This window comes from Silene latifolia, chromosome 10 (assembly GCF_048544455.1).
Source record: "Silene latifolia isolate original U9 population chromosome 10, ASM4854445v1, whole genome shotgun sequence".
Taxonomy (NCBI): domain Eukaryota; kingdom Viridiplantae; phylum Streptophyta; class Magnoliopsida; order Caryophyllales; family Caryophyllaceae; genus Silene; species Silene latifolia.
The window spans coordinates 150,803,353-150,813,897 of NC_133535.1; the positions used below are offsets into that span (position 1 = coordinate 150,803,353).

At 37.7% G+C, this 10,545-nt stretch overlaps 1 protein-coding gene across 10 annotated transcripts; it reads left to right on the forward strand.

The window, feature by feature from the left end:
* Positions 1–655: 655 nt before the first annotated feature.
* LOC141606376 (branched-chain amino acid aminotransferase 2, chloroplastic-like) lies at positions 656–6,809 on the forward strand. 10 transcript variants are annotated; one of them, XM_074425474.1, is made up of 8 exons: positions 656–978; positions 1,181–2,251; positions 2,352–2,475; positions 3,418–3,503; positions 4,106–4,201; positions 5,481–5,559; positions 5,629–5,684; positions 5,812–6,809. In XM_074425474.1, exons 2-7 carry the CDS (start codon positions 2,240–2,242, stop codon positions 5,643–5,645), a joined length of 414 nt encoding a protein of 137 aa, XP_074281575.1. In that variant the 5' UTR covers positions 656–978; positions 1,181–2,239; the 3' UTR covers positions 5,646–5,684; positions 5,812–6,809. The 10 variants fall into 10 exon arrangements, with proteins under 10 accessions (XP_074281575.1, XP_074281573.1, XP_074281578.1 ...); XM_074425472.1 differs by having other exon boundaries at positions 1,181–1,876; positions 2,179–2,251; positions 5,629–6,809; XM_074425477.1 differs by lacking the exon at positions 5,481–5,559 and having other exon boundaries at positions 1,181–1,876; positions 2,179–2,251.
* Positions 6,810–10,545: the final 3,736 nt, after the last annotated feature.

The following is a 10,545-nucleotide window of genomic DNA, read 5'->3' on the forward strand; positions in this document are numbered from 1 at the left end:
CTTTTGTGATGCAGACCATGCCGGTGACAAAGACACCTATGTTTCCACCACAGGCGATATCATCTATCTCGGACGGAATCCTATCTCCTGGTCATCCAAGAAGCAACGTGGCCTTGCTCTCTCCACTACTGAAGCTGAATTTCGCGCCGTTGCATCCGTCACAACCGAGACACTTTGGCTCCGTAACCTTCTCCACGAGCTACATATCTCCGTCACCAACCCTCCAGCAATCTTCTGTGACAACATCTCAGCTACTCTCTATGCCAGAAACCCGGTCTTTCATTCCCGCATGAAGCACATAGCTCTATCCTTTCATTTCGTCAAACAACAGCTGCTTCATGGTCACATTCGAATTCAACACGTTGCGAGCAAAGATCAGTTGGCAGATATTCTCACCAAACCCCTTCACACAACCCACTACCTTGACCTTCGCTTCAAGATTGGCCTTACCCCTCGGACGTCCATCTTACGGGGGCGTATTAACCATATTTCCTGCACTTAGGAAATATTTACTCAAATCTTTGTATATTGTAAATATAGCATACCAAATCTTTTGTAATTATAGTTCTTACCTTATTTTGCACATATTGTAAACTATATAAACCTTGTATCATTAGCTTTGTTAATACAATTCATTATTCCCATAAATCTTCAAGTCCTATAGTTATCGTGTCTTTTACTTTCTTTCTCTTTGTACTTTTCTATCCTTTATTTTCTTCTTCTTCCATTTCCATTTCCTCCTACTCAATCCCCATTTCAACTCTACTCTACTTTGCTCTTACCTTTTTTACAACTATCTGATTTATTTTAATTTTCATTTAATTCACCCTGTCGATTCTCATAATTTTCCTGGTCCTAGAAGAAATCACTGAACAAGTTAAATTATTTGTTAATTTGATTGTTTATTTCAATTTCCTTTTACCGGCGACGATCTGTAAGTGTAACTATACTACAAGAAATCAGCATTATCCTCACAAGGTAGGTTATTTATTAGTTTTATTGTTTTTTATCTGTATTTTATTATTAGCCGGGTAATTTTCTGTAATTGCACATGTCTGATTGCATGTTCGGGATTATTTATTTTTATTTTATTATTGAGGTGAGGTTTTAATTGTTCATTAAATTGCATGTTATGGGTTAGTTATCAGCAAAATTGTGATTGTGTTTAGTGATGATGCAGAAGGACTCATGGAAACAAGTTTTGATCATGGCATACCAAAGCTTAGGAGTTGTGTATGTTGAATTGGGTACATGCTGGAGGATTAAAATTGATTTTGTAAACTTGTGCAGCACTCGAGTTGTCCGATTATTGATTAAATTTATAATCTAGGTGTCTGTCTTGATGTTATAGTGCTCTGTTCAAATTCGGAATCATGAATATGTGATTTATTGTTCGAAATAATTAGGTAATACTCCGTAGTAGTTAGAGAAGGAAAATAAGTTGGCGTCTTTTGGTGGTATTATAGATGTTTGAGAGTCAAGTAGTTGCATTTTTGGCGAGATTATTCTGTGTTACTCAGCGTGTCTGATACGGCTATTTAGGGTGAATTTTCCTGTTTTGTGGTCTAAATTGAAGTGTCGAAGGGAAGGGTTGTGTCGTGTCGGACACCGACACGTGTCTGACATGCGACACGACAGTTAAGTGAAGTGTCGGAGTAACATAGAGATTATTTGGGTGGTGTGGTGGTTAAGTTATGCCCCTGGATTGTTCGATGTGGATATTGTTAATATTTAATCGTTTTGTTGATATTCCTTGGTCGGTTTCAATTGCAGAGGATTCTACTATACGTGAATCTGGTACCAAGGTCCATCATGCTAACATTTGTGGAGGAAAGATGAGGAATTATTTCCCCTTACTCTAGGTGAACAACACGGGGTAGCGACTGTCTCACTTGGAAATTTGGACAAGTTTTTCTATTGATACCAATGCCATTGGGAATTGCCAATAACTTAGTTTGAGGGATATAAGTGAGCGACTGAGCGCTACCTAGAGTGAACTACTTTAAAAACTTTATGAATGATTCTTCTCAAGTTTGTTTTCTCTCTCTGTTACCTTTCATTTGAACTCTGGATCTTGTGCATATCAAGATCCATAACCTACTTATTCGACGGGTTGAATTATGTTTGAAACTTTGAATTCTGAGTTCATATTTGATTTGTACTTTTCATTCTTGACAGTCTGTTGCTGACGTAATTAGCACAACGTTGGGCCCACGTTCAATGTTAAAGATGCTTCTTAATGAAGCTGGAGGTGATATATTTTTACTGGCTTTATTCCTGTTAAAAAACTGAATTAGTCACTCCCTACAATTCACCAATAGTAGCTACTGTGAACTGTGCTGATTACACAGAGGCCAAGAATCAAAGGTAGGCTGAACAGGCTACCGTCCGCATGTGTTGGAAACATGGTTATGGCTACTGTCCAGAAGGGCAAGCCTGATCTCTGTAACGATGATGTTTTCATGTACTTTGAAGGTTTGTATTCTTTGTGCTTTGTTTGATTTTGCAATGAGTTCCGTTTTATTTCTTTGGCAATCTAAGTTGGTATTTGTTGAACTCTTAATTGTATTCCTTTTTCATTCCTAGATGTCAAATGTGTAAGTGGAGTTTTGTGATCATGTTGGATATATCACAGCGCTAAAATTTACTGTTTTCTGTGGATTTGATGGCACGGTTAAGTTGAATTTTGACTAAAGAAGTAGTAGCTTTTAGCGGTGTGGTGCAGTTTTTTTTTTTTTTTTTTTTTTTTTTTCTGAATTAAAGTACTTACTAAGGAGTATATTTTGTGTATGCAGATTGAAAGTTGATTTTTTGTTGGATTGTATTAACTTGGAATTTGTACTTGTGAACATTTTTTCTAGCACTAGATTCTTTAGGACGGTTGGTTACTCGAACAAAGCGCTAAATTAACCCCATTGAGGCATGGGGGTAATGCTGTTTGTATAATTGTATTAAGTGGGTATATTATTTGATTAACCATGCTTTCATGGATATTTGCAGTTCTGCTTTATTTAGTTTCAGTCTCTGATGATTTTTTGTTAGTTCCTGGATGTTGCTTCTTAAACAAAAAATTGTGTGACTGCATTTGGCATGATCTCTCTTCGTTAAGAAACATACTCCATCAAAAACCAGTTTTAAACAACATCATTGATTTTCAACAATAACAAAGACGGTATTGTCGTTGCAAATGCACTGCCATGGGAGCTATTGTAGTCGATCGCTGCTCTCGGCATCGGTCCTTTCACCGTAGCTATTTTATTTCAGTTTAATCCCTGGCGATTTCAAAACGATCTTGTCGCTGTTAACTACAGACCTTACTGTGCTGGAGTTGAAGTCAATGGGTTTTTATCACCTTCTGAATCTGTTGATTTGATGTTACGAGTTTTACGCATGGTGATTGTGCTGACTTTGTTGCAGGGTTTAATCCGACCGGGAACTCAAAGTGTACCAGTGATGGTAATTGGGGCTTCATGCTTCGGAGCAGACAAATGCTTGTCGTTCAAGTGAGTTTTTACGCTGGTTAGCTTTTGCAATTGTCATTTTGTTTGTTTTCTTAGACTGAATAATGAGATGCTGTAGAATTAGATTGTAGACATACTATTTGAATTCTTGTGGGTTCTCGAGGCTCAGTCTGCTGCTGAAGCCAAAAGCTATTTTGATGTACTATACCTGGGTTGTCTACAAAAGAAATACCTGGAGGAGGTTTCCTCTTGTAATGTCTTTGTTGTTAAGGTCTGCTCCTCTCGTCTGTCTCGCTTCACTTCCCTTATTATCTTGAAATTTAGATATGTCGACACTAGACAGAGTCCATCTGTTCTACTTGGGGGCAAAACTGCTTTTATTGACTTCAAAATTATTTCCAAGTTCACCATAATTCTTTTATCTATAAGCTGAAGATGTCGGTCAGCTATCTTAATATGCTCGTGGTCAATCCTTTGTTTTGTTTTCCTTATTATTTAATTGATCATTCTGTAGCAGCTCGCTGACCATGCTTTAATAGGTAGATTCTACTATCAATCTATCATGGAGTGTCCCACTTGTCATTTATATCTTCTAAATATGCAAATCTTGATTCTAATGTTCATCTGGTAATCTAATCTCGCAGGGTAACGTGATTTCTTCTCCTGCCATAAAAGGAACCATTCTGCCTGGTATAACAAGGAAAAGTATACTTGATATTTCTTGTAGTCTAGGATTTGAGGTATTCCATAATCTCTTAGACTCTTTCTTATCAAGTGTTTATTATATATACAATTTCTTAATTTTAAGCCTCCAAACCGTGTGAGCCGCCCAGTCAGTTTTCCCTTCATGGCAATCAAGTTTATTAAGATCATTGTTCACAAGTGAGCAACCGTAAATCTACGTGAAAACTTCCATTGGTGGTTGATTATACCCTGTTGAGCTGTTGATGACTTCTATTGCACAAAAATGTGGTATCACTTTCATTTGCCATGAAGCTTTGGATGTCGCAGTATAGGATGTCGAGGATGTAACATGAAAAGTTTCGGCCTATGCAGCCAGAAAATTTAAAAACATTTTCCAAATGTCTTGGTTATTGACGTCTTATGATAAAGTTCCATGTTAATGATAGCTCATATCGGCACATTACCAATTTTAAAATCATACACCATTTTGAATCGACACTTTACCAATTTTGTTTTTGAAGTAACAGGCATTATGACTACGTCACGCAACCCAACATTTTTGTTCTATTTTGACTTAGATTATATTATGTCTTCCGTCGTGTTGAGTAATATGTATGCACCTCAATACGTTTATACTTGTGTAGTGAGTTAACAGTACGCTTACCACCCGTAAGTTTATATGATAGTCTGATAGAGCAACTTGATGAAGGCTACACTGAAATATTGAATGCGTTGGTGATTATGAGGAATCAGCGTTCTCTATTCACAAACTTAAGAGTTATAATCCGTTTTCAAAAGTTAGTTAAGCCGGTAAAAAATTGCGTGAACTTTTGGTACTTTCGAAATACGTAGTTAACCTAATTAGGGTAAATTTGAAAAAAAAAAAATTCAATTTAATTATTTGGTATTATATTAGAAAGTTACAATAATTTCCTTCAAAAACCTTTTGTACTCGGTTACTTTATTTTCTTAAATAATAAAAGAAACTTAAAATATTGTAGCCCACTTAGCTCGGTGGATTTTCTGTACGATTGAATTATGAATTGGGCTCGAGCCATGCAGTTCTTTCTTCATGTGCTATGTCTTCTTGAGCCACACATGTCCTGCCCATCCTCTGATATGGTGAGTTCTCCCTGAACATTATCCTATGGAAGCTTCTGCCTCGTCAGGTCCTCTTCTTAACCATTTTTAAGCATATACTCCTTCGTCCGAATTATTTGTTCACCTTTTTTCTCCATGTTTACTAAATGTGAAGTTTGATTTTCATTCTACTTTGATGGCTGCTCATGCTAAATCCCTTTTCGTATTGTGAGATTATTTGTTTTTGCCGTATAGTTACCTTCTGAATCGTGGACACGTGTTTCGTTTACAAATAATGCTCGTGTAATTGTGAATCCAAAGGGAGAAAGGAAAGGTAATTAATCACCTGGCTCTCTTTCGGATGGGGTGTTCTACATGGCATTGACATGACTGTTGTGTGCAGGATCCGCTATCACATGACTTATTGGGAAGGAATGTTCTGATGTTTCGCCATGAATAGTAAGAGCTGCCATTGTTATCGTTTAATTTATATTTCTCTCTTCTCCCTAACTAAAGCTCATAAGCTATTTCATTTTTCCTCGCCATGTTTGGATTATGCTGGTGTGTTGAATGGAGTCATGTTCAGGTGAGGATTTTTGTGTTTTGTGCCTTCTGGTGTACTGAATTGAAAGTGAAGCAGGCAATTGAGTTGATGCAAGTGGGTGATGGTTAATGTCAGCCTGTTAGTGATGCGCTGTAACTGTTGTCTCCTATATTTGAAAGTTAAGAGGTCAGTCAGTATATGAGAGTAAATGGCCTGTTCATACTCAGACTCGGGTAGAGTTAAGACATGTTTAGATGTCGAGCATGAAAATAAAGAAATCAATGTTGAAGTCAGTCAAATTTCAAGCATGCTGTTAAAACCTGATGTTGAGGAAACTGCTGAAAATGTGAGTGATGAAATGGAAGAAGAAAACTTCTTTGAGCAGATCTTGCCTCCTATAAAAGAAAAATCAATAGAACAACCTTTTTCTGAAGAAAGTCGTGACGTTGGAGATATTATTGTGCAACTGAAAGCCAAAGATGACACTTCAACGAAAACAACAGAAACTCCGTGGCAAAATAAACACATACCTTTAACAGCAGGCGAAGTGGGTAAGTCACCACAAGCCTTACGTTGTGAGAAAGAGTCAGATAATGAGGGTGTGTCACTCAAGATGCTCAGCAAATTTCGGACGAGATATCAGAGAGCAGAAACGTAAGTCTTGCAGATGAAGAAGTTGAGCGTATATGTGAACCCTAGCCCGAGAAATATTAGAGCCAAGTCGAATTATATGCGAAGGGGTAAGAGGAACACTATTAAAAGTTGCAAATTGCATCTTGGTTCATAAAATTCTTATGGAAACAATATTGGTCTTTGGAAGGCAAATGACTTAAAAGGAGAACGTCAATGATAACCCTACGATAACCCTACTGAAAGAGAAGTCACAACGTCTACAGAAGAGATGCAGGTTAATAGCAGTTCAACTATTGAAGAGTGCTCAAAACAGATAGAGTCAGAAGTTAGTTTGAATCAATTGATAATGTACATACGTTTCTGAGGACCATATGTCCTAGCTTTCACTATTTAAGCCATTGTCACCATGAAGAGTTCTTCATTGTTATACTTATACAGATATGCAAATCCAAGACTATTAGATCGGAATATGGTGCTTATGTTGACCAGTTGGGCGGATGTGTCACAATTGAAGAAGCGGAGAAGAGTAGTCGAGTGGGTCTTGTAGCTGAAACAGGACCTGCGAATAGACAAGTGAATGATGAGCATCAAACTTGTCACACATAGGTAGAAGAGAATGAAACTATCTCGGAAACAAAATCAGAGTTTCCAGAGTCTGATTTGCAAGAGAAAAATGTAATATCCACTGAATCTACATCATATGATAACTCCATCATGACTAAGGCAGCTCTGGAAGGGGATAACGACGAGAGGGTTGAGTTATAGACTGAAGAAACTGGATACAGTTTTAAAGAAGAAAACGTTGAAACTGCAACACGTGAACCATATTCCAGTGACCAAATCTCTAGCACAGATCCATTCTCAGAAAAAGGAGATTTCGCTATTTCTACCGACGGTGACAAAATCTCCAGCTTGAATGACAATGGAAATATCAAACCCATAGATACAAAGCAATGCTATAATTATTTTGCATTAGACATGGTAGTTTTCAAGCATTTACACAGTTTTGTAATAAACTATGTGCTCGGTCCATCATCTATAAATATACTTATATAAAATGGACCACGCTCATTTCTAATGATACACTTCCGACTTACTCCCGCTTAGCATTTCACTAAATTGGGGTCGGGCGCGGAATAACAAAAGTATATAAAAATAAGCAATGAAAAAAGTGCAAATCATTAAATTTTCTCATATTTTAAAGCTATTAAAGACCAAAAAGCAAAATAAATAACAAAATAAAGTCGACCATGGGAATTTAACCTCGGACTGCATGTTTTGGTCATGTGAGGGCACTTGCCCTCACTTTCACTCCCCCAAATCCGCCAATAACTATATATAATCCAGAAACCAAGGAGGACACTATGTTATCGGTAAGATTTCACTATAACTTATTTCTTTGATCATAGAGGTGACTACCTTTTTTTGGCATCGATTGTACAAGTTCATGAAGAAGTATGGACGACTGGAATGGGGGAGCGGCTCGATCGAGAAAAAAGAAGAGTAGCCTCTCTAGAACCTGGCAAAGTCATTATCAATTGTTTTAGCAGAGATTTCACTGAATAGAAATCTCCTGCCAGGAGAATTAAGGAGGGGTGATCTAAAGTAGTTTGCCTGACTAGTATTACTAAGTAAATAAATAAGTAAAAAGTAAAGACACTAAGATTTTATACGTGGAAAACCCTGGGAATAAGGGAAAAAACCACGGGCACCAAGCCAGGAGAGATTGTTACTATGATTTTAGATAGCCTGACAGAGTATTTATGTATCGGGCGTGACAGGCAAAGATATTGCTTAAGAATACAAGGATGAGAGTGATAGTGAGTGTGTTCCAATGTGTCTTCTGTATTTATCTTCTCTTCTATTTATATTAGCCTCCAAAGGTCGCTTCCTCTCATTTGTTCAGGGTTTCCTGGTAAATAGGACGCGTGCCCTATTTACCCGGAAGTAGTTAATTGACTACAGCAGTATTTTAGCCGTTGCCTTTGACTTTTTCTTCTGTCTTTTCCTTTTGAATTGGTCTTCCTTGTTTGTAGAGACTTTACTTATATGGCCTGATTGTCGCCTGCTCAGCTTGGACAACGTTTCTCTTGTGCCTGATGTAGTCTCCTTTCAAGCTAGAGTTAGTAATTGTCTGTCTTGTATTTTTCCCCTGCTTGGTGCCTGTCCATATGCTCTTAGTGCCTGATTTTAGGTATTATTTGCTTGAGCCTTGGTTTTGAACATTGCATGGCCTTTGTCAGGGCAGACAGGATAATTCTGGGCCCAACATCAATGAACTCCGGAACAATTCTCAACTAACATCTACGATTCATTCTCGTAAAGATTATAACACACGGTAGACTTCTTACCTTAGGAGCAAGATAAGTGATACATCCGTCAAGCGTCGGTGAAGAACGCAAGCAAAGTTGGAGATTGGGCATTGATATACACCATCAAGAGAAAGAAGGCCGACCACATTGAGTAGAGAGAGCGAACCAAAAAGCTCATTTTTGTGAAGCAAGCCGATCTTCCTGTTAACCCCTTTCCTTATGGTTGAACATGCTATCGCATTCTCTTTCTCTCTCTTAAAAAACATGCGTGAAGCACGAAGAACTAAGTCACTAAAGTCAATGTGGCGAAGGTTTGATGTTTTTGAATCCATTATACAATTTCCATTCCTAAATCTTTTATAATGCCAGTAATGTATTTCATTTGAATGAGAAGGATTAGAGTATTATTCCTTGATACTTCCAAACCTAAGAAGTACCTCATTAAACCAAGATCTTTAATAGTAAAAGCTCTATCAAGGCTTCTTTTAATCTCTTTAATTTCATCCTCATCACACCAGTGATGATTAAATCATCCACATATACTAAAGTGCTTGGTGAGTTGAATATTTCATAGTATGCTTGCTCGCTTAAAAACATATAAAGATCTTTTAAGTTTACAAACTCGCCCATTACTTGCCCTGGTAATCCTAGTAGATGTTTCATATAGACCTATTCATCAATATACCCATGAAGAAAGGCATTATTGATGTTAAGTTGGTGCAATGACCAACTCTTGATTCCATGGCTATCAATGCTCTTACCGTTGCAAATTTGGCAATAGGAGAAAAAGTTTATTTGTAATCCTTGTCTTTGACTTGATCATATCCATTTGCCACTAGTTTAGCCTTAAATCTTTCAATACTGCTATCTAGTCTGTGTTTTATCTTATACATCTATTTTGACCCGATTGTCTTTTTGTTTGAAGGTAATTTAGTCATTTCCCAAACGTCATTTTCTTCAAGAGCTTGCAGCCGCTTTACTCATAGCTCTTACTCATCTTTCATCCTCATGGGCTTCATAAAAGAGGGTTGGTTCATGCTCTTGCAGTACATGGTTAAGGGAGCTGGTATAATCTTGATCAAAGATATAAAATTCACTGAGGAGCTATGCATGAAAGGTCATAGTTATAGAAAAAGAAGGTTGAAAAATGAGTTGATAATGGAAACCATCCAATCTACTGGAAACTTGTCTTGCCCTGTCAGCTTTTCTTTGAGCAGGAACAATGTTACTCAAAATGTTGTTTTCAACTATAATATCATCTTCTGCTGTAGTTGTTGCATTGTTTTTTGAGAATTTTCCTGTATTATTCTCAGAAAAGGTGTTGTATTAACCATTTTTTGTAGAAATAGTGGTATTTTGATGTAATAGGTGAGTATTATTGTTATTTGGCTGAATATTGTGTAATATTGGGTTTCTGTTTGACGTTGTTGGAGTGCGTCCCGCTCATACTTTGTGCGGGCTGAGTTCGATGACATGACAACAGCAGTTCCCGTCCGTGTCTTTGCCTAATCATACGGATGAGGGGTGTGGTTGTCCAGGAGACCCTATCCTAAAAGCAGTATTGAGGCTCGTATTACCCCTCGGTGAGGTGCAAATTCCATAGTTTATGTTCAACGCTTAATTATGAACTCCTACTTTATGTGCCAACTTTTGCCGAACAAAGCGTCTTTGCTTGTGACGGGTTAATCCCGTCACAAGCTGAAGACCTCTCACAAAAAGGGAGAGGGAACAAGGTGGGGCATCCCCCATGTGCTTCCCCACTTGTCTCTCATGGGTATTTTGTGAGAGGAAATGGTATCCGTCTTCAGCTTGTGAAGGATATCGCCGTCTT

Coding starts and splice junctions, on each gene's coding strand:
- LOC141606376 (XM_074425474.1), top strand. Junction 3,504..4,105: donor GACAAATGCTTGTCGTTCAA/GTGAGTTTTTAC, acceptor CTAATCTCGCAG/GGTAACGTGATTTCTTCTCC. Junction 4,202..5,480: donor CTTGTAGTCTAGGATTTGAG/GTATTCCATAAT, acceptor TTTGCCGTATAG/TTACCTTCTGAATCGTGGAC.